Source organism: Echinops telfairi, unplaced genomic scaffold (genome assembly GCF_000313985.2).
Source record: "Echinops telfairi isolate 266 unplaced genomic scaffold, ASM31398v2 ScPeMD7_7424;HRSCAF=8462, whole genome shotgun sequence".
NCBI lineage: Eukaryota > Metazoa > Chordata > Mammalia > Afrosoricida > Tenrecidae > Echinops > Echinops telfairi.
The window spans coordinates 28,610,437-28,636,349 of record NW_022111324.1 but is presented as its reverse complement, the minus strand read 5'-3'; the positions used below and the strand labels follow the sequence as shown (position 1 = coordinate 28,636,349).

The 25,913-nt window shown below is 39.2% G+C and overlaps 1 protein-coding gene across 1 annotated transcript in view; it reads right to left on the bottom strand.

Annotated features, from left to right (window-relative positions):
* The window catches only part of HMCN1 (hemicentin 1), a 562,350-nt gene that overhangs the window by 167,129 nt on the left and 369,308 nt on the right, over positions 1–25,913 (bottom strand). Inside the window, exons 37-45 of the mRNA XM_004706670.2 lie at positions 24,411–24,512; positions 23,038–23,211; positions 21,972–22,123; positions 20,793–20,916; positions 13,412–13,587; positions 10,433–10,529; positions 5,990–6,112; positions 4,834–4,995; positions 1,117–1,398 (exon numbers count right to left, since the gene is read on the bottom strand). Of these exons, the coding sequence (XP_004706727.1) occupies positions 1,117–1,398; positions 4,834–4,995; positions 5,990–6,112; positions 10,433–10,529; positions 13,412–13,587; positions 20,793–20,916; positions 21,972–22,123; positions 23,038–23,211; positions 24,411–24,512 (1,392 nt within the window). The remainder of the gene's footprint in view (positions 1–1,116; positions 1,399–4,833; positions 4,996–5,989; positions 6,113–10,432; positions 10,530–13,411; positions 13,588–20,792; positions 20,917–21,971; positions 22,124–23,037; positions 23,212–24,410; positions 24,513–25,913) is intronic.

Genomic DNA, 25,913 nt, shown 5'->3' with positions numbered 1-25,913 from the left:
TGGGAAACGCTGTTCAGCTTGTCTTGAGTCAGAAACAGCTTGATGTCAGTGGGTTAGTATATAAGCACACGAAGCACCCCCAATAATTTTTTTCTTACTATTTGTGTGTGACATCCCTGAAAGGAAAAAAGGCACTTTCCCCCAACAATTAGCACTAAATGACATTCACATTGTTATCTTAATAGTGTAAATGTTTCCATGGGTCACATCTTTTCTAGTAAATTTCTAATATGAATGAGTGACGTTCATATTTTAGGCAGGATTTTCTAGCAAACAATTCTAATCTAAATAAATTAAACTAACAAAAGACACTTTTAATTCATTTTCTCCTTTCATATCTGGAGTCCTTTTAATTTTAACCCACACATTGGTTGCAAGCTACAGAATATTAATAATTGGCCTTGTATTTATCTTAATTGGAATCATAGATTTGTGTCTACTAAATTTACCAGTGTTTCTATAGATTTAAGTATTTCAGTTCAATTTGGATACATTCGCGCAGTTGTCCCTGAGCTTGTCTATTTGTGCTGTATTCGTTTTGACATTAATCACTCAGTAATTGAAATATTAAAATAAAACTAACTCCATGTCCAATTAATGCAGAATCAGAACGCTGCTCTGCTAACTGCAAGCCCAGCTGTGTTGGGCTGCTACCCACAAGTTCAGCAGTTCAAAACCACCAACTGTCCTGTGGGAGAAAGATGAGGCTTTCTATTCCTATATAGTTTTACAGTCTCAGAAACCAACCAGGCAGTTCTACTGTGTCCGATAGGGCTGTTATGAGTTGGAATCATATTTATGGCAGTAAATTTTATTTTTGAGAGTTAAGCTATATAAGTTGAAAAATATAAAATTGAGGAATTTAACATTGGACAGCATTGAATCAAAAACATTTGATGAAAACCATGACAGATGTTACTATTTCCCTACCTACAGGAATCAGAAGTAGGGCATAGGGAGAGAAATGATGCAGCAGATATGGAGGATTGATGCATATATGGAAAAGGATAGACTGAATCCAAAAGACTTTGAACACGGTAGCCTTACATCTCCAATCCAGACTGCTATCGATTTCATCAGCCAGTGATTCGACCCACAGAGCTTCTTTATACTTACCATGGACACTTAAGTCATATTTTCTGTCAGCCATTCCTGCGACATTCACAGCCACACACACATAGCGGCCTGTATCAGATACATGAATGTTCTTCAGCTTAAGGACACGGCCTTCGTTTAGTATTTCCACTCCTTTCCCTTTGGCCACGGGGCGACCATCTTTCACCCAGGTCACGGCTGGTGGAGGGACACCTTGCACCTCACACTCCAAGGAAACACTCCTCCCTCGAGCCACAGCCACCTCAGTGGGCTGGCTGCCACTGCTGGATATGGACGGACGGACTGCAATGGGGGGACAGAAAGAGGACATGATTGGAAATGTGTGCTTTAAATCTAATGTAGGAATTATCCCCAGTCAACATGGAATAAATTGTGAGGTTGAGATATGATCTACTACAAAAGAGACCCAGGTGTACAGACATAGCATTACTATATTGACAAGTGGAATTCTTTGTTTCAATATGTCTCTGTAAGGTCATACCGAAAATACAGCTATCCACATAGTAATGGCAGAATGCTATACTTTCCACCTGGTTTTATTTTGGGAAGTTATATATAAGTATTCCCACTTATCATTTGCATATTTGATTTTGTTAGCAGAAGTAATTTAAAATAGACAGGAAAGTCTAGATGGGAGTAGATCACTAAGGAATGACTCCAACATTTAGAAAGACATGGATACATACGTCCGTGCCATAATTTACATTTGACCAAATATACTCTTTTCTCCTTATCATAAAAAAGGAGAGAATATTCGTCATGATTGCGTATCTACCATGCACCGTATTACTTGACCTTTTCGTGCTGCTTCCCTTCAGTGGCGCCCACTGCTCTTAGTAAAAGACCAAGTCTTTGAATGACTTGGCCCCGCCTACTTCTTGGATACCGCCGAGTCCTGCTCTTGACAGTGTATTGCCCAGTCTTGCCACAAAGCTGTGTGAAATGCTTTCTCCACCAACAAAAAAAATCCTTGTCTACTCTACCATATCCTTCAAATCTGAGGCTGGAGAAGCTTTCCCTGAAATCAGCAAACTGGCCACATGCTTTGGTTCTGACTTTCATCGCACTGCATTATTTTCATTTAAGTTAATTGGTTTGTAATGACACTTTGCTTTATGGTTAGCTGTTTGATCTCTCTCTCCTCTTCCAGGCCTGCCCTGTTCAATAGAAATGTAATGTAACTCACATATGTAACTTTAAACGTCAATTTTAAATGCATATTTAAAAAGTAATGGAAACAGATGAAATTAATTTAGTAATATCTAACCCAACATACCCAAAAGGTTACCATTTCAACAAGTACTCAGGTTAAATGTATTAATAGAATATTTAAATTTTGGGGGAAAAGTCACTGAAATTAGTATGTGTTTTACCCTGACAGCACATCTTAATTTGAAGTGGCCACATTGCAGGTGTTCAATAACCACATGTAGCTAGCAGCACTGTACTGGCTAAGGCTGCTCTAAAGCATATTAATGATGAACTCTAGGACTATGTTTGTGTCTGTTCATTGGCACATAGCGGGCACTCAGTAAATGTTTTGCACACAGCAGGAAAATAAAAATGAGGCTGTGGGTTGGTTTAGTGTGTGCATGTGTGTGTGTGTGTTTATTTGATTGTTCTAATTTTCCTGCAATAAACAGACAAGGATGAACCAAAACATAATGCTGCAAAATTACAGGAAATTTTGCTAAACATAAGTATCAAAATGTGAAGCTATTGTTTCTCAACATATCCTCCACGTAGGTCTTCTGAAAGCTGTTTTCAATCTCTCTAAAGCCTCCTCCAAAATAGTCTTGGAATAGCCAATGTACACCACATTAGACCAGCAGTGTGTGCATCCTACAGAAATTCAACTTGCACACCTTTTCACTGTTCTTAAATTTTGGATCTCAAAAGAAGTCAGAAAGGGCAAGGTCAGGGCTGTAAGGTAAATGAGATAAGGTTTCCCCAGGAACTTCTTACCACCCTGGAAGAATGAGCTGGTGTATGGTTGCAATGAGGAAATTTTCACTTCGCAGCTTTCCTAGCCTTTACCTTACCAATGCATTTTCTTAAAATGTCTTTCTAATAAGCCCCTGTGGAGATCCTGTGTCCTCTGAGAAAACATCTCAAGAATGCGAGTTTGCCTCCTGCCTTGAATTTCACTGGCAGAGGAAATGCCCCGTGAAGCCAGTGTTTAGATTGAACGGTTTTTTGAAGGCACTCTAACCGGACGAAGTCAAGTGTATTCCTGAGTGTCTGCAGCCTCCACTGACCACAGAGCCACATTTTGTTTGTAATCCATGTGTGTGTGTATAAACTGGAGTTCTAGAAGCAATACTTCTGCAATACGGAAAAGTAATTTTTTCAATTTTAAAATAGGAAAAAATGTATTAGTGGAAGGTTATTTTACCATGTTGCTGTAAAAGAGAGCAGACAGACAAAACAGAGAGTCAGGGGAACGCGGGAGACCCTCAACAGGAGGAGCGTGCACAGAGGCTGCAACAATGGGCTCAAACGCGACGACAGTTGGGAGGCTGCCGCGGGGTTGGGCAGTATTTCCTCTGTTGTACTCCAGTCCCATTTGTGCATGAGTCTGAACTAACTGGACCAAACCTAACTAAAACCCATTTAAAATAATGCTATTATATGTTCTAGCAAACATACATAACCCCCTTCCCACCGCTTTTGCTCTTCTTTCGACTGAAGGAAATTGTAGTAGGATACCGTGGCAAACCTTGCTATTGGCTGATGCACAGTCAAATCCAACTCTCTTCTTCCTTCCAGCATTCAGGAGAGAGTTTGAAAGGGTTACTGTTGCTTGAAACAGCTTCTTTGAAAATCGTGATGGCCATGAGAATCAATTCAGGCCAATAAAATCTAAACATAAATCTGCTACGAAAATTTTGGAAAAGGCCTGCTTTTCTGGTGAAAGACAAAGATACTATTCTTCTTGTGGCCTTCAGCGTGGACTCTACCCCAAAGCTACAGCAACCATCTTGAGGCCATAGACGAAGGGCCAAGCGACTCCTGTGACTGCCAATCTGGCAAGTCTCAGAAATGAGAGACTAAACATCTACTTCTTTGCCACCAATGATCAATTATTAAGTTATCCTGAAGCTGAATTCACCTGATACAGACTGTAAACAAGACAAAACAAAAATGAAACCAACTCTAATAGAGATGTATTACAGTGTGAGAAAAAATAAGCTCGTGCCGGTGTTCCTGTACCCTAGTGACAGTTCTACTACCTACAAAGCATACGACATTGGTCAGCCACAGAAATCTCCCTGGGCTTACGTTTCCTCATCTGCAAAATGGATGCAATAGTTTCTGTCTGATGCAAAGATTACACGAAATAATTAAAATACTGCAAATATTATGAAATAGCTCACATTTAAGATTCTTTACGTTTAGATAGTTTTAAATGCTCTAAATATACATATGCTAGCATCCTCCCTTTCCTCCCTCTCCACAGCGGACACGCACACTATCCAGCTCCTACCAAATTAGTTAGTTTGCCATTGCCAGGTTGATATGCGGGGGCAGTTAGATTGCTGAATAAATAAGTCATAAAAAATAATTGCTTACTAGTATTCCAACTCAATTTAAAGTATTGTTATCATATAACCATACTATTTTGAAAGACCATAAAGATAAGGGGGGAAAAGAAAATAGGAAGGGTTGTACTTCTTATAAGTAAATGATACCAAAGTCTGACTAATCATAACTTACTGTAAACCTGCAAGTTGTAGTCTTTTTTTGTGGTTCCAGCAATATTTGAAGCTACACATGTATAGAGTCCTGCATCGGATTTTTCAGCAATTGAAATCTGTAACTGCCTGCCTCCAGATAAAATTCTGACTCGCCCTGCAAAATCAGCCAAGACTGGGGAGCCTGCAAAGAAAAATCAAATGGCAGAAAGTATTTGAGTCTGGCATATAAAACATGCTGTATGCATATTCTCTATATTTATTTATTTTTCTATTTCAAGTACACAAATGGAAGATTATGTAGTTTTACCCAGACATGCCGCCCCGAAAAAAGGTGGGGCGTGTGTGAAAAAGGGGTTGGGCAAGGGAGGAGAAAGAGAAATGCTTACCAACATTTAGTTCTGAAATTTTTTTCTTTTGATCTTTCATATTTGGAAGAAAACACTTCAAATATGAAATTTAAAAGTAGCAAACCAAAATGACTTTTAGAGTCAGCTATGGATTTCTATAATCTTTCTGACACTGAGGGATTCCTGTGGGCGCTCGGGGTAAAGCACAGGATTCCACGGCTGGCCGTTCAAACGCATCACACACTCCACGGGAGAAAGGGGACGTTGTCCCTTCCCGTAACGTCCTACCGACGCTGAACTCTTACGAAGCAGTTCTATTTCGTTGTGAAGGGTTGCTATGAGTGGGAATTGACTTCGGCAACGGGTTTGCTTTATTTTTAGGTTGGTCTGACACAAGGCACAAATGAATATTTTTGATACATAAATTTAAAATCTGTTCAACGGAAGAATCCAGTCTTACAATGCATCTCAAAGTTGTTATGCATAGAGAAAAATGTTGCTGTGGAATATGATTATTTTAAATCTATTTAAAGAAGTACAATTGTTTCCTTAAATTTTGTATAGCTGTCGAATTAGGCATTTCATTATAAAACACATCAATTAATGTAGAAAATTAATGTCCCCTGGGGAGCAGTTAAAATTTTGAAAGAGGACAATTTTATGCAAGTAATGCTCATTGCACATTTAATATAATTATAAATATACTATACCATTTATATAGCATACTTTATACTATATAGTTTGGTATGTAAATTGCAGGAAAGTTTCTTAATATAGTGAAATATTTGTAAATTAAAAAAAAAATAATGTCAAATGATAGAAACTGACCTTTCTTCTTCCAAATGAGATTTGGGGGTGGAATACCACTAGATTCACACAAGAGAGTAACAATGTTTCCTTCAATAACTGTAAGTTGAGCAAGTTCATCAGAACCATAAATGTTTGGTGGTACTGAAAAAAATAAAAACTAGTTTTACCTTTATTCCTTATACACTTTTCCAAACATATACATGTTAATCAGCACCAACATTAAGAATCACCTTTAAGATGTAAAACAAATATATGACAAACATCCTTTTAATACACAAAATTTAAATAATCAAAATATCCATAGTAGTAAAGTAAGAGAAAAGAAGCTGAAATGGGTATTTCAAAACTTTGCATTGAATGTGTATGGCACTTAAGTGTTTAAATTTAACTTTACCATTACTGCCAGGCCAAGCGTGAGCTCTCAGCTGCTGAAAAGGATTGGGAAACATCAGAAAATAGTATATACTGAAGAGCAAGAGATTTACTCTGTGAAACAGGCATCCTCTGGATTTCATAGTCTTTCTTCCCACTTGTCTAGCTTTTCCTTGAGACCTTCATAGTGAATCCTGATTAATCAGTCTTCTAAGAAGCCCAAGTGCACAGAGCTGAGAAAACACTCTTCTGAGGTCACTTCCTTGTTGGTAGTTTTATCAGGTAGTAGGTGCTTCTGAGAGATGAAGGATAGGAGACAGCTCCTTGCTCTCCAGTGAAGTTGCCAGTAATTGCTCAGATATTACCATGTAAAGGTTTCGATTCCTTCAAGGTTCATGCTACCGGTTTAATTCTCTCACTCTTTTTAACCATCTTGAGGAACTCTGTAATTCTTCCTCTGCTCACTGAACAATGTGGTGCCTATTTTATTTTTTATTTTTTGTTTAAAAAATCATTTTATTGGGGGCTCATACAGCTCTTGTTTTTTTCTCATTTTGTTTTTTTTTTTCTCTTTAACATTTTAATAGGGGCTCATACAACTGTTATCCCAATCCATACACACATCAATTGTGTAAAGTGCATTTGTACATCGTTTCTCAAAACATTTTCTCTCCATTTAACACCCGACATTAGGTCCTCATTTTTCCCCTCCCTCCCCGCTCCCCTCTCCCTCATGAGCCCTTGAGAGTTTATAAATGGGAATTTTGTCATATCTCGTCCTGTCTGACGTCTCCCTTCACCCACTTTTCGGTTGTCTCTCCCCCAGGGAGGAGGTCACACACAGCTCCATGTAATCGGTTCCCTCTTTCCTACCCATTCTCCCTTTACCCTCCCTGTTTTGCCACTCACACCACTGGTCCTATAGGGCTCATCCGTCCTGGATTCCCTGCATTTTCAGTTCCTATCTGTACCAGTGTACCTCCTCTGGTCTAGCCAGACTTGCAAGATCAAATTCGAGTCAAGGTAGTGGGAGCGGGGAGGAAACATTTAGGAACTAGAGGAAAGTTGTATTTCTCATCTTTGTTAAATCGCACCCTGACTGGCTCATCTCCTCCCTGAGACCCCTCTGCAAGGGGATCTCCAGTGGCCTACTAATGGGCTTTGGATCTCCACTCCGCACTCCCCCCATCATTCACTATGGTAAGATTTTTTGTTCTGATGATGCCTTACACCTGATCCCTTCGACACCTCATGGATGCATAGGCTGGTGTGCTTCTTCCATGTGGGCTTTGTTGCTTCTGAGCTTGATGGCCGCTTGATTACCTTCAAGCCTTTAAGACCCCAGATGCTATACTTTTTGATAGCCGATGGTGCCTATTTTATACTGCCTCGTCATGTCTCATCATACCTCATCCTGTATGTGAATTTGCTATCAGTATAGCCGGGAAAGAATCAGTATCACAACATTTTTCTGCTCATCCTTTTCATTTCCCTAGCAAAAGTCACATCAATAATCCTTGTCATCAACAACAGCATCCTTCATATTTATTTATAAATCTGGCCATTCTCTGAAACTCCCCTATCTATGGTCAACTCAATGTAGGCTGCCTGTCTTAGCCTCACCAGGGTGTCCATTGGTTGCCTTCCCTTAGACCAAGGCCCCATCACAAATTCTCAACAACCCTATCCCCCTTGTGCTAGCTCATCAACTGCAGACCAATCAACCCGCTCCTGTCTTCTTCTCTAGTTCCTGTAAGCCAGGTCCACGGGTGTCAGTGGCCAGACTCAATCTGTCTCCTAATTGCTGCATTTCTCCCACTTCCACACAACAAGTGGATTCAGGTGGTCACCCAGCAAGCACCTCAGCCCAACCACAGGCTTCCTTCAATGTTCAGTCTCAGCGCAGAGTTCCTTCAGGGATCCAGATTTTTTCCAGCCTCTGATAAAAATTACCAGTTCAAAGTTCAAATATCCAAGGAGTTCCATTTTTTCCCCTCCAATCTGTCAACAGCTGTTAGGAAGATCTCTTGGAATGAAAATATCCTGAGTACTCCAAAGCACTGTGTGGGGCATATCCTTTCAGAATCTTTCTTGCAGGCATGTCCTAAACCCATCTAAAGATCAAAGTAATGGTTCGAGGCAAGTGGATTTACAAGCTCTCCACTTTTATACCTCCCCATATCGTCTCTATAAATCCTTATATCAACAATAATAAGCAGAAAAATCAGTATAAACAAAGTAGAACCTGACACTAAACTCAATTTTAGAAGCAGTCAAGTTCAATTCCTATTTAACCCACCCTAATCCCTATCTAAACTATTCCATTATACAAAAATATGGAGGTAGGTCTCTGAGAGCATTAAACCAGAGCCAGGCTTTCTGTCAGCCATTTTGACCTTTTGCCAATCATTTTCCTTAAGCAGCATGGTTTCTGAGAAATTCAAATGGCTACTTCTACCTCTGAGCTCAAAATATACATTAATCACATTCATTTTTGCTATTTCATAAAGGAATTACCAAAGACTACAACCAAGCAAAATAATCAAAACTTAAACTTCCCATATTCTTTCCAGAAAACAACCCAATAAACTGCATGGACATATCTGACTTCTGGCTAGTCAAAGAAGAAACACTACCATGAGGTGGAGGTCAAAGAAACATCCACTCTCTAGCTTCATGATTTGTTTTTCTAGTACCCCACTTCTAGGGTACCATAATGTGTTAGTCCGGGTAGACTAGAGAAACAAATTCATGGAGACGCGTATGCAAATAAGAAAGAGGTTTATACACAAGATCAATTGAATATTGAGAAAACATCTCAGCCCAGTTCAGAACAAGTCCATAAGTCCAAATATTAGTCCATATGTCCAATATCTATACATAAAGTCCTCATTCAGACTCACAAAGTACATGCAATGATGCCAAATACAAGAGGATCACAGGCCTGTGGGTTGGAAGTCTTGTGGATCCATTTGCATTGTAGGCATCTCAGTGCTGGCAAGGGTCTCCACGTGGCTTCTCTGGCTCCAGAGGTCTGGTTGCATCATGATAGGACCATGTGACTTCTCCAGCTTCCAAAGAGTAGTGCCGTGTGTCTAGTCAGTAAGGCGGCTCTCAGGGGGTGAATATTATCAGTAGAGAGTCTCCAAGGGTATGAGCCAAGAGAAAGAGAGAGAGAGTCTGTCTCCTGCTCCAGGGAGGAAATCCAGGAATTCCCAGAATTCTCAGGAGAAGGCCATGCTCACACAGAGGCCTCATTGACTATGATCCGATTGACAGAGCAGACTCCACCCCTTCACTCTTAATCCTCTCCAGTCCCAAATTGACACCATATTATGTAACCACATCACTGTTCTATTTGTAAAAAAATGTTTTGAATACAATCTTACACATAATAGTAAAATTTGGTGCATGACCACAATTAACTAAAATTTAAATAAATAAAATAAAATTACGAAGGACTTAACATGTCCTAAATGAACTGAAAAATAGTGTTTAATATAAAAATCATTGTGCTGGAAATGGAATCACTTCTTTACAATTAGCAGCTAGCCATATTGAGGTAATGGTAGTGATTATTTATAAAGATTACCTTAATTAGTCATAAATGGTAAAATGCCAAGTAGGACAATAGATTTCCTCTCTGGTCAGCTCGGCTTCTATCATGCAAGCATTCATGTTCACATAAACACATACACGCATGCACTCATTCATGTGTACATTATGCCATCTATAATTTGGTATACTCATGTAATTTCAATTGACCAATTCACTACTAATTCTGAGAGAAAGTTCAATAACTGTAAGAATTTCATTGTAGATGTTGAAGGGTATATTACTCAGATACAGAGAACAGTCATACTATATGAAGTTATGACGTGCAACATATTGAGGCTGAGGAAGTCTAATGACAATTGCTCTTCAATTAATTATATGGCACTCACCATGGCACAAAAGATTCTAAAAGCACTTATGTGGTGTCCACCTAGGTGTTACAACTGATTATACTTCTATAATTGTAACTTTAAGAATGGTCACAAAGAATAAAAGCTACAACCTTTCACTTCATAGTGGTTTGTTCACACTTACCCCAGATGTTGACATTATAGTTTTTCTCATTTTTTCCAGCAACATTTGTTGCTTCACATGTGTAACGACCACTGTCTTGTGCCTGTGCATCTTCAATCTGAAAACAGAATCGTGCTCTGAAACCAGCTTCTATTTCACAAATAATTGGGGATTTTCTATCCATGTATCTGTGTCTTCTTATTTTTATTTTTAAGAATATTAAACATATACAAGTAGAGAAAGAAAAATAAAATAAATGGCTAAAACAATATATGCACAAATAAAATATGTATGGAAATTAGCATGTGATTTTAAAATAAGTTTTCAATGAATAATTGATGAACATCCAAAAAAGGAGGATCACCTGGATCGGAGTGGTCACTGGAAATAGTCAGCATAGGAGTGCAGAGTAGCCACTCAGTAAATACTTGTTAGTTGATTGATGTGAACAAATAGGACTGGATTATAATCAGAGCATATATAGATAATTAATGTATATCAGACCTGAAGAAGTACTTAAAATCCAACCTCCTCATTTTACAGAAAAGGACTTTCAAAATCAATAAAAATACTTTAATGAGGTAAAATCTCATAATTAGTGTCATAACCACTCACATCCAGGCTTTGGATCATAAAAGTTAGTAATCACAAGCCTCCACATATAGAATTAGCAAGAGGGATTAATATTTATTGAGTGTCTACTGTACACAGGCAAAGAAAGCACTAAGATTCTGTTACTTAATCAGTTAAATATATGTGTGAATTGTTTGAGTAACCATAGTATATAACCTCATAAAAACTAGGCTGATTTAAATTAACCTTGGCAAAAGCTGGTTATATGACAGACTACAGCAGTGGTTCTAAACCTTCCTAATGCTGCAACCCTTTAATGCAGTTCCTCGTGTTGTGGTGACCCCCAACCATAACATTATTTTTGCTGCTACTTCATAACTGTAATTTTGTTACTGTCATGAATCGGGCCACTCCTGTGAAAGGGTTGCTCAATGGGGTCGCGATCCACAGGTTGAGAACCTCTGGGCTATCAGGTTGATATGAGACAACACTGACCTAATGGCATTGCGTTTTTTTGAGGATAGGCTATGGAGCCTGCATGCTGAACTCTCGCTTATTTCCAATGTGGAAATTCAATCTCTGGATTTCTTCATCATCACGTATCTCCTGCTTTCCCAGCTCCATGAGGATCTGTGTTCTGAAGGTAAAGGAATGCTATTCTAATGGAACTTTACTAAGATGGCCCTAACCACACAGAACTCTCTCCTAGCAGAGCCAGGACTTGTGTTCATACAATTAGGTTCCCCTTTCAGTCAATGTGAGCTCGGGTTCTGGGGCAACACAGGCTTTTGCAGTCACAGCGTCAGTGATTGACTTACTCCTTTTCCGCTCTACCGGCAATTCCGATCATTCTCTCCTCACCCCGCTCCATAATCACAGGATCTTCACGCAGAAGGTCTTTGGGGTTTTGCCTCTCCCCTGTACTTGCATGTTCCCTGCACAAGGGTTCAGTTCTATTGCCTTCCCTAAGCACTAATTCTCACTCACTGCCAAGGGCTGGATTCCAACTTACCGGGACGCTACGGGACAGGGTGGAACTGCCCTTGTGGGTTCTGAGACGGTAACTTTTCTTTTTTTTCTCGTTCTGAGACTTGTTTTTCTCCAGGGTGTGTCTGGTGGTTTCGAACTGCTGACCTTGTAGTTAGCAGCCCAATATGTAACCAGGGCTTCTCCTCATTTTTTTCCTCAAGAATTAATTTGATTTGCTGGTTAACTTTCCTTTACCAAGAAACTTTGTGGTGATCTGTTTAATAGCATGGACACTGTATTCTATTTTGTTGACTTTGTAGCTGTGTGAAGATTAATTAACCATTTGTTCAATTTTTCTATGGGCTCATTAGGCGGGGCATGCAAACATTCCAATGGTCCACTGATATCCTCAGTTCTAATTCCTCACACTGCCTTTTTCTGTCAATTCTTCTTTCACTTAAATAGACGTCAGCATTATTACAAAATATATGTACTTTGCTAAATTCTGTTTCAGTCAAAGTAGCTTATTCTCTTTGTTTAATCGGCATTTTGTCTTTAAAGAAAGGAACTCTCGTGGTGTTACTGGGCAAACATTGGAAGTGCAGAGTCAGCAGCTGACACCCAAGAGAACGATGATGCTGTCTCCTGGCTTAAAGGTTTACAAAAAGCCTAGGACTCCTGTAGAGGGTCAAGATGCGTTGAAACAGACTTGATGGAAGTGGGTTTTAGATCCTTAAAGAGGCAAATAGTCTTCCAAGACTTAGCCAATCAACCACAGCATCACCTGTCCACTCCCCTGCTCTGACATATACTGTGTGTATCATCCACTTGGCAATAAACTGAATATCCCTAAACTTATTGCATTTTAAACTGGACAATCATTTAATTTTTCATATAAAATTAAATTTATATGGGCAACTGAAAGATACTCAAGGGCAGTAAATATATCTTACAATTTTTTGTCTAGCCATCAGAGTACCTAGAATGGGTATTTGCTTGAATGACTAAGAGGTATACTTTAAAGTATTTCAGAATACCTTCCTGTGTTCACTTTTTGGGATGCCTTTTAGCTAAAAATGTTAGTAGAAAATTAAATATATAAATAGCTTAAACATCCAAGTGGAAAATATTATTATCCTCAGTAAGCAAATGGTTGCTTGGAAAACATGAAAAAAGGTAGACCATTTTAAAAGGGGCTGGGGCGGAAACCAAGGAGCCCTGGGGGCACAGTTGGTTCTCCACCCACTGCTAACAGCAAGGCCAGTGCTTTAAACGCACAGCAACTCCTCAGGAGCAAGTTCAAGCTCTCTGCTCCTGTAAAGATTTACAGCCTTGGAAACTCCATACATGGTTGCTCAAAGTCAGAATAGATTTGATGGCAGTAGATTAGTTTTGGTTAATACCTAGCCATATGTTTTAAAATAACGGAAGGAGAAATAAATGAATTAATAACTTTACCTTTAAGACACTTCCATTTTTAGAGATACTGAGGCCTGGTTTCTTCAGCAAGGGTCGGACATCTTTGAACCAAGTCAGAGTAGGTGGAGGAATAGCATCACTCTGGCATAGCAGCTCCACACCTTGACCAATGAGGACAGAAATGTTCTGTTCTTCTCCCATAATGTTTGGTGGAACTAAATGAAAAATAGGTTCTCCATCAAGATAAAACAGGGCAGCAGACTTTTTATCTTAATTGGACAACACAGCACATTCTGAATGACCTTATTGGTTATTTTGAGATGAAAAATTAGAATTATTCTAACATACTCTCTTTGTAGCATATGGTTCAGGATGAAGTATTATTAAGAGATTAATATATTTCCGTTGAACAGAAATCATTCTTAAAACGTTTCTCATAGAAAATATGTAGTACTTGAAGTTCTTCCCAAGTACGTATTTAAAAAAACTTCTACAAGTAGATGTTGCCTTTTAAGGTTTTCAAAGCAAATTTCTTGTGAAATATTTTGCAAATATACTTCACATGCATTTGTGTAGTTTCTGGGGATTGTTTTTTGCAGAAGAAAGCAAATTCGTAACAGCAGAGTGAGGGGAAATCCCAACAACTGAAAAAGGTAATAAATTATCCAAATTATCTAGGTCTATCACACAGTGTTTGAAACATAGAATTATGAGAAATAATGGCTTGTTCATGATATGCTAGCAAGGCTTGGAGTCTTTGGACTCATCATTTAGTGTTCTTTCCAGTTTTCCAGGGTTTCTGTTAATTTTCTGCAGAATGAGACCACGTGAAATAAATGGATCAATAAAAAATAAGCTAAAACAGCAGTCAGTTGAGCATATTTCTAAAATGACATAAAAATATAAAATCAACTGAAATTTTAAAAAGAGTAAAATGATAATTTCCTGGTTATAAGAATTGTCAAATGCTGAAATGTGGAAGTTTTTGGAATCTCTCTCCTCCTTTGAGTGCACTGAAGACCAAACAACCATCTATCTTAGCTGGCTTAGCTGCTACCTTGCCAAAAACTAAAGGGTGGGCTGCATAATCCCTCAAGAATTCTTTCAGGCCCCTATAGTAATTAAGGAAACACAAAGACATGATGAATTCAGACCTGTTATCAAAGGACCATTCAAACAAGCATGAATAGAAATTTCCTTGACCATTTCTTTCCGACCCTTTTAACTAATTATACTTGAAGGAAACATCGTTATAGAGAAGTTGCATTTAATTTCAGTAACATTCTAATTTGAGTGATCCCTAACACCTAGCAACAATGTACGAGTATTTCTATAATTGTGAGAGTTCTCTACTACCCCGGCACTGTCTGACTGCTATGTTCAAGTTCGGTGGTTCAAACCCACCAGTCGATTTTGGGGAGAAAGAGCAGGCTATCTGCCTCTGTAAAGACCGACAGGCTCAGAGACCCTCAATAGGTGCCTCTGAGGGGGACAGACTCAGTAGGAGTGGGGCTTTTTTTTTTTTATGGCAACTACGCAGGGGAAAGGAACACAAATGAAAAGTGAGTTTTCGTGTGCTGCTTTGGGTGTAGGATATGTGCTAAACCCAAAAGAATTGATAGCCAAGAAAAAAATCCCTGCAAAGTGACTAGAATAGACCAATAGAACATTTTTGTGCAGATTCATGATAATCTGTCTACTAAATGCAATAACACAGGTAGACATCGGGCTTTTGATAAATTCAAAGTAATCTGTGCAGGGACAGAGAACAGATAGATTATTTTTAGACGTGACATAGTAGGTAAAAAGACACAGTCTGTTTAAGATAAAAACTACTAAAATATTAGCAATATATGCATAATTAGTGCTACTTTGTTGTTTTTTTTAAAGCATTTTATTGGGGGCCCATACAACTCTTATCACAATCCATGCATACATTAATTGTGTAAAGCACATTTGTACATTCATTACCCTTATCATTCTCCAAACATTTGCTCTCCGCTTAAGCCTCTGGCATCAGCTCATTTTTTCCACCTCTCTCCCTGCTCTCCCCACCCCATGAACCATCGATAATTTATAAATTATTATTTTGTCATATTTTACACTGTCTGACGTCTCCCTTCACCCACTTTTCTATTGTCTGTCCTTCAGGGAGGAGGTTATATGTAAATACCTGTAATCGGTTTACCCTTTCTACCCCACCCTCCTGGTATCACCACTCTCACCACTGGTCCTGAAAGGATCATCTGTCCAGGATTCCCTGTGTTTCCAGTTCCTATCTGTACCAGTGTACATCCTCTGGTCTAGCCAGATTTGAAAGGTAGAATTGGGATCATGATAGTGGGGTGGCGGGGAGGAAGCATTTAAGAACTAGAGGAAAGTTGTATGTTTCATCGTTACTACACTGCACCCTGACTGGTTTGTCTCTTCCCCACAACCCTTCCATAAGTGGATGTCCAGTTGCTTACAGATGGGCTTTGGGGTCCCCATACCATACTCCCCCTCATTCACAATGATATGATATTTTGTTCTTTGATGCCTGATACTCATCCCTTCAACACCTCGTGATCACACAGACTGGTGTGCTTCTTCCTTGTGGAATCCCTTGTTGCTTCTCAGCTAGATGGCCACTTGTTTACCTTCAAGCCTTTAAGACCCCAGACGCTGTATCTTTTGATAGCCGGGCACCATCAGCTTTCTTCACCACATTTGCTTATGCACCTGCTTTGTCTTCAGTGATTTTGTCGGGAATGTGAGCATCATGGAATGCCAGTTTAATAGAACAAAGTATTCTTGCATTGAGGGAGTACTTGAGTGGAGGCCCAATGTCCATCTGCTACTTTAATACTAGACCTATAAATATATGTGCATGGATATATTTCCCCATCCTCATATATAAATATATTTACATATGTACATGCCTTTATTTAGACCTCTATAAATGCCCTTTGCCTCTTAACTCTTTCCTCTATTTCCTTTGACTTTCCTCTTGTCCCACTATCATGCTCAGCCTTCATTTGTGTTTCAGTTAATTCCTCTTGGTTACATTACCCTTGATCAAGCCCTACCAGGCCTCCTACACCCTCCTCACCACCAATCTGAGTCACTTGTTCCCTTGTCCCTGTGTTTGTTAGCATCACTTCCTTTCCCCGCACCTCCACCTCTCCCATGTTCCCCTGGAATTATTGGTCCTGTTGTTTTCTCCTCCAGATTGTTCATCCAGCCTATCTTATTTAGACAAAGCTGTGGTGATAATAACATGTACAAAAACAAGACAGAGCAAAACCAAGCAACAAAAGAAAACAACAACAACAAAAAGACAATGGCTAAAAAACCCCAAACAAACCAAAAACATATCACAACAACAAAAAAGAAGAGCTTGCAGTTAGTTCAAGGACTGTTTGTTGGCCTTTAGGAGTATTTTTTGGTCAAGTCTGATGGGGTGCCAAGCCCTGGCCCCAAAATCTATTTTTGGTATTCCCTGGGGACTTCGTTGCTCTGTTCCCCTTGCTGTTCTGTTGCACACCCTTAGTATTTTGCCTCGGTGTGGTGGGATCAGATCGGGCGGATTTCCCACACTGTGTCTCCCGTGCTGTCTCCTGTAGGGATATGGGTCAGTGAGGGATGTCATGTCTCAGAGTGGGGCAGGCCATATGGTCTTCTCTGTGGATTCGCTCCTCTGAGCGGGCATATCGTCCTCAAGGCTTGGTGGACCAGGATGTGCTCTACTCTCTCTTCCTACCCCTTCATTTGCTCCTCTGTGTTCTGATTAGACGTGTCCCTCAACCTGAGCTACAGCTTCAGCTCTGTCCTCTGAAATAAATTCTTATGGGGGGCTGCTTTCTAAAATATCATTGAAACCAGATAAATCCACAAGTCTTTATCATACTTAGGAAGCTCTCAACTAAAGAGCTGATTTCACAGCTTGGAAATAAGTTAGGGCAAAGTCTGGTCTCACTGGATTAAAAAAGTACCATAACTGTATAAAATGTTTCTCTTAGATTATTTGCAAAATGCACAAAAGAGCAGGAATTTTTAATGATTGTTTATAAAAGCAAAAATCAGAAACAACTGAAGACAGCATCATGCTAATTTATTTCCAAATATTTTTCTTTCAATTACATTTCCTTACAGCTAAATGAGTTGAATCAAGTTCAAAAGAAAACCAGATTTTTAAAAGTGAGAGGGAAAAATATGCAAAAACAATGCAGTATTTGTTTTGTAAAGAACATAAACTAAAGAATCTAATTATAGGCTATATATTACCAAAACATGTCTAGTTTGTATTTTTTATGTCCTGTCTCTCATCTCCAAGTCCTGTTCAGTCTGAGCGGAGAGCAGGTTCTACCCTTTGGACCCTCAGTTTCCTGAGATCGCCCCCACTTTGTTTTGTGGTTGTGTTGCTCAAGAAAGGATGAGCTCTGCACCAACTTCTCATCCTATGTTTCATACCCAATAATTTAATAACCAAAATCAGAATTGCCATAGGGTTATACTTATTGAGACACTGGAAAATGTGTAATTTCTAGGAAAGTTCTTTGAACTTCGTTTATTAAAAAACAAAGGTACCATGTGGATACAAAACTTTAAGAAATTCCATTATTGATGTGGTATCTTAGAATGTGAACATTGAATCTTTAATGAACTACTTTTGCAATTAGGAAAAGCACGTTTCACGACTTGCTATTTCTCCTACTATCCCCACACTCAACAATGTAAATCTGGTGGGGATTTTGTTCTGAGTGGTAATTGGCACAGCCCCTAGGCTCCCATGAAGTGTCGCGCCAGCACAATAAAGAGATCTGGTGGCACCGTGAGTTAGTTGTTGGGCTGAGAGCTCCACCAGCTGCTCCATGGAAGCAAGATGAAGCTGTCTGCTCCTGTAAAAAATTATAATCTCGGAAACCCTAAGGAGGCCATTCTACTCTGTCCTATAGGATCCTTAGGAATAGGAATCCAAGCTAGGATGTTGGGTCTGGAGACACAGAAGAGCTTTTGTGGCCCTGCCGGCTAAGTGCTGGGCTACTCACTGAAACTTCAGCTGCTGAAATCCACCACTGGCTGTGCGGAGACAGGTGGGGCTCTCTGGTCCCAGAAAGACCTACAGTCTCAGAAACCCTATGCAGGTTGCTATGAGTTGGAAGCAATTGTTTGGCAGTAAGCTTTGGTTTTTGATTTGGGGTTTGTGGTGTTTGTGTGAATTTATGTCAATGGTTAAGTGCTTGACTGTCAACAAAAACACACTGGGAGATCTGCTTCTGTAGAGATTTCAGCATTGGAAATTCTGTGGGGCAATTCTATACTGCCATACGGGGTCTTTCTGTCAGAATCAACTTGATACCACACAACAACAACAACTAAAACTAGGGTTCAATTAGGAACAAGATTGCCAAGGTTGCTACTACAAAAAAGAATATGATGTGTGGAACCAATTCTAATAGTAGAACATGTATTAAAAACAAATGTCAAATTAAAATCTGTTGTAAATTTATAATTATTCAATAGCTGACCATGCATATATGTTTAAAATGTTATGCACATATCCAAACTCAGCGTTCTTAAGTCAATTCCAACTCGCAGTGATCCTATGCAGAGTTTCCAAGTAAAAATATCTGCTGGAGTAGAGAGCTTCATCTTGTGGCTGCAGAGGGGTGGTTGGTTTTAACTGCTCCCCTGCAGTTAGCAGCCTACTGCCTGATCCACAGCACCTCTCGGGATCCTTTAAAGATACACATACAACCTCAAAAAATGGAGCTCAGTGTTGAACCTTTATATCAGGAGGAAAGGGTCTGGTTGTCTGCCTGATGGAGTAGTATAAAATTGTGGTAGCACATGACAGAGAATAGTGATATACTTTCTATACAAATCAGAAAAGTATCAGCTCTCTCATGTCCTACACCCACTTTTTTTTAAATCAATTTACTGGGGCTCATATAATTCATTACAATACATAGATCAATTGTGTAAAGCACATCTATGCATTTGTTGCCCTCATCATTCCCAAAATCCGCTAGCCTCTTGGGTTCCCGGAACCCGATAATTTTCCTTTTTTTCCCCCTCCCCTTCCCTTCCTCCTCCCCTCTCCCCCACGCACCGTTAATAATTTATAATTTATTATTGTATCTTATATTACACTGTCCGGCGTCTCCCTTCACCCACCCCTCTGCTGCCTACACCCACTTTATAGAATTGCAAGATCTGATTGCAGATTTTCCCTACTAACACTCAGTCAGTATCATTGCCACTTCCTATGTGAGCTTAGAAGAGCTGCTGTGTCACATACTTAGACCAATTGACTAATCATTCTTTGAGGATATTTGATATCGGCAACACTCTACTTCTTTATGGAATAGAAAAGTAATGCTAAGAGAAAAGGCAATTGGAGTATCTGGGGTTGAGCATCCTAAGACACTCTGTGATCTCAGCTACATAGCCATGGCATAACTGAAGCAGGAAGAGAAAAGCAGGACGTCTAGAGCCCTTTGGTAATCCCCCGCTCATGACTGGGGCATAGCCCTGTTATCTCCATTGGGTAGAGAAGCCATTCATGTTGTAAAAATGGATACTTTCATTAGAAATCTATGTCATACTATACAAGCAGCTCGTAATTATTACAGTTTCTTTTACAAACATAGAAATAAGTCTGCACGGTATAGAGGAAAATGATGCAGTCTTCTATTGACATTAGGAGTCAATTATTTGGAAGCAAGACAGTATTTAGGGGGCAAAACTACCATCAAATATTCTAGAGGCTTCAGAAGAAACAATTTCATTATCCAGTAGCTAAGAGAGTGTGTTATACAAATAACACATCCGAAAATATTTGAAATAATTTCGAATGTTAAAGGTATACTGGAATGTAAAATGGCAAGAATAATCTATGAATGGAGACCAATGAGGTTTGAACTTTGTTCTGATAGAAATTTGCTTCGATGGAATCAAATGTTTCCTTGTTACTTATTATGGCTGCAAAGTGGTAGGGAAGAAAATAAATTTATGTTTAAATTTTACTTCTCAAAGAATCTGTTAATTCATAGACATAGCAGTGATTGAAAAAAATCCTCATTATAAATGCAAACAATATAGTCAACCATTGAATAGAATAGGTGGAGAGAGCTAACTGAAAGGATGCTTGCTTTGCTGAAGAGATTATATCTTCCAGAATCAGAACTGCTATCTATAGTCATGTTCCTCAGCTGGATGCATGCATTTTAAATTCTCAGAATTATTTTTTTTTAAAGAAATAGATCAAAGAGGAAGGTGTAGAGGAAGAGATGACATGATATTGAGATCTGAGTTGATTGATCAGTAGTATTATTATTTCTATTATTTGTCATCCTTCATTGTCTTTCGATTCTGCATAACCTTATAATCTAAACACATTCCTGGCACAGCTGAACGAACTGCGAGAAGGTCTCACCATACACTTGGAGGTCAAAGTCCCTTTGTTTCTCCCCAGCAGCATTCACTGCCACACAGGTGTATCTCCCAGTATCACTGATCTGGGCACTGGTCAGAGCGAGGATTCGTCCCCCAGAAAGAACCTGTCGGTGACAAGGAAGCGAAATAACAAGTAGAGTGCTGAAAATGCTCAGGGTAAACAGAGTTTTTATCCCATTTTGGGCTTTTATCAGTGGATTTTTGCTTCTAGGAGGATAGTCTCTCGGGCTTTTAAAGATGCAATTCATTCTTCTACCTCCCAGTAGAAAGCCCTGTGATTTAAATCAAATTTGGTAACAACCACTGAAAACAAATTTTTGTTTCAAAATCAACTGAAGGTCAAACTTCATCTGTATTTACTCCAATCAGATTTATGAGAGGAGCGATGTGGGAACAAGAAGGAGGAGCTCATTCTCCTTCATAATTCTTCCTTGGGTGAACAAGGAAAGAGCAGTGAAATTAATTTGCCACATCCATTGCCCTCATATTTCATAGATCGAATTGTACCTCTAAAATATTAACTTTAACTATAGATTGCCTATGATAGAAGATACAGACAGTAAAAGGTTATTGAAATCCAGTCTCTGGCAAAATAAAATTGAAGCAAACTAATTTGAAACTGCATTTTAAAAATTTGAATCTGTTTAATACACTTAAAATGTTTTTTATCTAAGATTCGATTTGATCTCTAATGCTCTTCCCTTTTTCTTATTTTATTCATTGATATTATAGCTGTAAATACACTAACTTACAAAGTTCTCTAATTTGTTATTTCCAGACATTTAAATGAAATATTGCTATTAATTTACAGTTTTTATTGTTGATAAACCTTCCTATGTTTAAGGTATCTGTTTTGGTGGAGATGGTGGGAGGAGGTGGGAGTGAAAATGACAAATATCCAAAACAACTTGTCAAAATATAAAAGTGAAAGTACCAACATGTGAGTTAAGGCGACCATTCAAATGATCACACGTAAAAGTCCTGAGAGCGTAATGAATTGTTTGGAAAATCCTACGGTGTGACCTGATATTTGTGTATGACGTTGTACACGGGTTTGGGTGAGATTCGCTAATCAGTGCTCTTTCACAACTTTACCTGTTGTGTTTGCTATATTGAATGACAACGTACTAGATTTCATCAGAGAAATGAAAGAAGGTACCTGAATTCCATTAGCGAAACTGGAGACTGGGCTCCCATCTTTTAACCAGGTGAGACTCGGGGCAGGGATACCTCTGGCTTCACATTCTAATCTCACCAGATTATTAACCACCACTGCCACCATACTATTGCTGCCAGAAATCGATGGAGGCACTGAAAATTTAAAGTAAAATATGTTAACATCACAGAGCACTTCATGTCCAGACATTGAAAAAAGTACCTGCGGTCCTACAAAATCTCTTTGTAAGTTGTTAGTGCTGCTTTTTAAAGGCCTTTTATGAGGAATCCTTATGGTACAGCAGTTTTGCTTTGGCTGCTAACTGAAAGACTGATTCACACTTCCATAGTGGTGCCACGGAAGAAAGAGCTGGTGAGGGGTTTCGGAGGGATTACAGCCAACGAAACCTTGTGGGGTGGGTTTGCTCTGTCACATGATGTCCTCTGAGTCAGAATAAACTCATTAACACTCAATAGCAACAACAAAGATCTTTTACATTTCTCACTTGAAATTTGAATCAGAGAGTAGTCAGGCAAGCCTCAGTATCTCCATCTTACAAAGGAAGAAAAGGAGGTTGGCTACTTTGTTAGGAAATTTAGTTTTGTAACTTTGAAATTGTCACAGTTGAGGCTACGGTGTTCATTTATTGATATCTAGAAGTCTCTATCTATCTATCTTTACACACACACACACACACACACACACACACACACACACATATTCCCATCGAACACTATAGTAATATTAACCATCAACTTTTCTTAGGATAATTACTTGGGAATGCTTCGTAAACTAATCTATGATTCTGTTCAAGAATATTTATAAGCACATTCAGTATCATTTGTTTATAAAAAACATCCATGACAATTCCCACAGCTCATCTAAAACACATTTAAATTCAACAGTGTGTGAAAAGCAAGAATTTTAATAGGAATGGAACCTAAAACATTTATAGGTTTTATAATACTGGGCCCTGAAATAAAAAGGTAACACACTTTGTTGAAGCCTTATATCAGGATTTCATGGAAGCTCCGAATGATCTTGCACGTTTCCTAAGCCCAGCCCTCACCGTGGACCTGCAGATTGTAAAGTAACCGTGCTGCTCCGGCTAAGTTCACGGCCACACATTCGTAGATGCCGGCATCTGAGACCTGGGCACTTTCAATATCAACAATCTGCCTTCTGTCCAAGAAAGACACGCTGGCACCGGAGAGAGGACGACCGTCTTTGTACCAGGTGACAGCTGGGAGGGGAAGAAGACACTTGTAAAGCCTTACATCAGCCAAACTGGAGTTTAACGGAACATTAACAGTGTTCTTATTAATATGCTCATCACTCCAGTGGAAATTGTCCTAATACACATCTCTACAGGAGTGAGTATCAGGAAGAGAAATCTTTAAAGACCCAAATCCTTCTGAGCGTCATGAAAATGAATGTAAGGGGGAAATGATATATTTTTTTATTATCTTGACTGTCCAAGTAATCTTTTAGAGTGAAATTTCAACCTACACTACTTCTTTTTGTTGTTTATGTTCTTGGTAAGGAGCTCTGGTGGCACTGTCAGATGAGCATTGCACTGCTAACTGCAAGGTTGGTAGTTCAAACCACAAGGTCAGCAGATTGTCGGCTCCAGGGAGAAAGAGGAAGCTGTCTGCTTCCGCAAAGATTTAGTCTCGGGAACTCTAAACAGGGTCTGAGTCAGAACTGCCTCGATGGCAGTGATGATAGATTTTAATTGACATCCTTATCTATAAACACCTGATCATTAAACACAGTACTATATGAAGTGCTAGTCATCACAATGTTGCCATTGTTTGATATACATAATCTACCACTGGTGTGAAGGGTCTGCTTATATGCTGAGCTGCTAAATGAAGCTCGACAGCACCAGGCACGCTTGAGAGAAAGATAAAGCTCTCTACTCCACTGGTTACAAGCTCAGAACCACACAGGGGACATTCTACCCTGTCCTACAGAGTAGCCACGAGTTAGAATCTACTCAATGGCAATGAGTTTTAGTTTTGTTTGACCAGTGATGTGAAGCAATAAAACAAAATAATATTATCAACACAATTGTTGTAACCTAAAGTCAAATGAGTTATTTTCATTCAGATAATCTTTATAACCCAAAACATTTTCAACGTAAATGTTTGTAAAGCCCATGTGATGCTTGTGATCACAGTACTGATAATCTCAATAAGATCAAGGCATTCATATATTTTACACTGCTTACATTTAGAAATTATTTCATTCAACTAACAGCAATCAACATTTAAAAATCTCCTCCATCTTACTATATTTTTATCAATGCTGCAGTCGTATAATGTATTCAGTCACCCTCCTTGCTTGCTAGTAATTACCATAGCATGCTCATAAACACTTTCAGTTATTCCCAGAAATCTTAAAATGTGCATAAGTTACGGAGTCCAAAAGTAAACACACCAGGCAAAGGGTTTCCAGCTGCCTTGCACTCCAGCTGCACGGGGCTGTTCAGCACCACTGTCTCGTTCCGTGTTTTCCCTGCATGCTGCAGACCGGGTGCTTCTGGAATTAGACCCAACAGATAATTCACTCACTTAAGTTAAGATAACATATTTACATGAAACTGTTTGCTAAGTGGAAATTACATTTTTACCTTTCATTCTTTCCACATATATACACCGATTTATTTGGAATAAAGGTATACTGTTAAGGAGGTCTAGTGACGTAGTGATTACCCAGTGGCCTGTCAATTGCACAGTGAGCAGTTGAAAACCATCAGACTCTCTGAAGGAGAAAGTCAGGGCTTTCTTCTCTCGTTCAGGGTTACAATCTTGGGAGCCCACAGGGCAGTTCTCCCCTGTGCCGTGCACCACCGTGAGCAGGAACCGACCCTATGGCAGTGAGTTTTTGCTTTTGATTCAGTAGAAAAATTGGGCTGCTGAACGCAGGTGGGCCATTCAAACCCACCAGCCACTCCAAGGGAGGAAGATAGGGTAATAAAGAGAAACACATAGCCTCGGAAACCCCAAGGGGCATTTCCAGCCCGATAGGGCCTCTATGACTGAAATCAGCACAGCGGTAGTGAGTTTGGCTTGGTTTTGGGAATTAAGTAAAATTGAGATCAGGATAAACAAGCTCTTTCTGCTTTCTGCACTTTTCATTTCCCTGTGCATACACAAGAAAACCCTTAGAAAAGCGGATCAGCATGGCAGTAAAAATCATTTAACAACTATAATTTTATTAAAATTTCTGAGTTGGTACAACAGAGATCTGATTTAGGGGACATCTGCCTCTGAAGCTACACTTTTTCCTGAACTTGTCAAAAAAGGAGATCTAAGGTAGTAGTTTGTCGTTGTTGTTGTTGTTGATAAATGTTTTCTTTTGCATTTTTGTGCTGTTGTTTTTATTAACTCTTTACTCTGGAGTTTTAAAAAATTCATTTTCTTCCCTGTATTCTGAGTTATTTTCTTAGAACATGTCATTTTTTTAAGTACATTAAGCAGTGCCTTAAGATTTTCTTTCAGTATCACACTGTTTGGGTGACCTGTCTGATATGTTATTAACTGACCTGATTTTTATCCCCTAAGTCTGTCTTTGTTTTGCTTTGTTATGTAGTTTTCCCCATATGAGTGACTTTACACCTTTATTATTCTATTCATATTAATTTTATTAGAGTTGTATTGGGTTGTGGTTCAATAAAGCCTATGGAGTTTTTAGTGGCCTCACAGAAGTAGCCCCGATTGGGTGATAAGCATGTGCTTGTCTGCTGATGGAGACTTGGTGGTTGACATCAGCCCAGCAGCACTGACAAGACGGAAAAGACTGATTGTCTTCTTCTTCTGACTGCCTGCACCTACAAAAGTTATAGCCACGAAAACCCGAAGGGGCTGTACTACTTTGCCACAAAGGAATACTCTGAGTTGCACTGAACGGCAATGAGACATAATCTACTTTGAAAATATC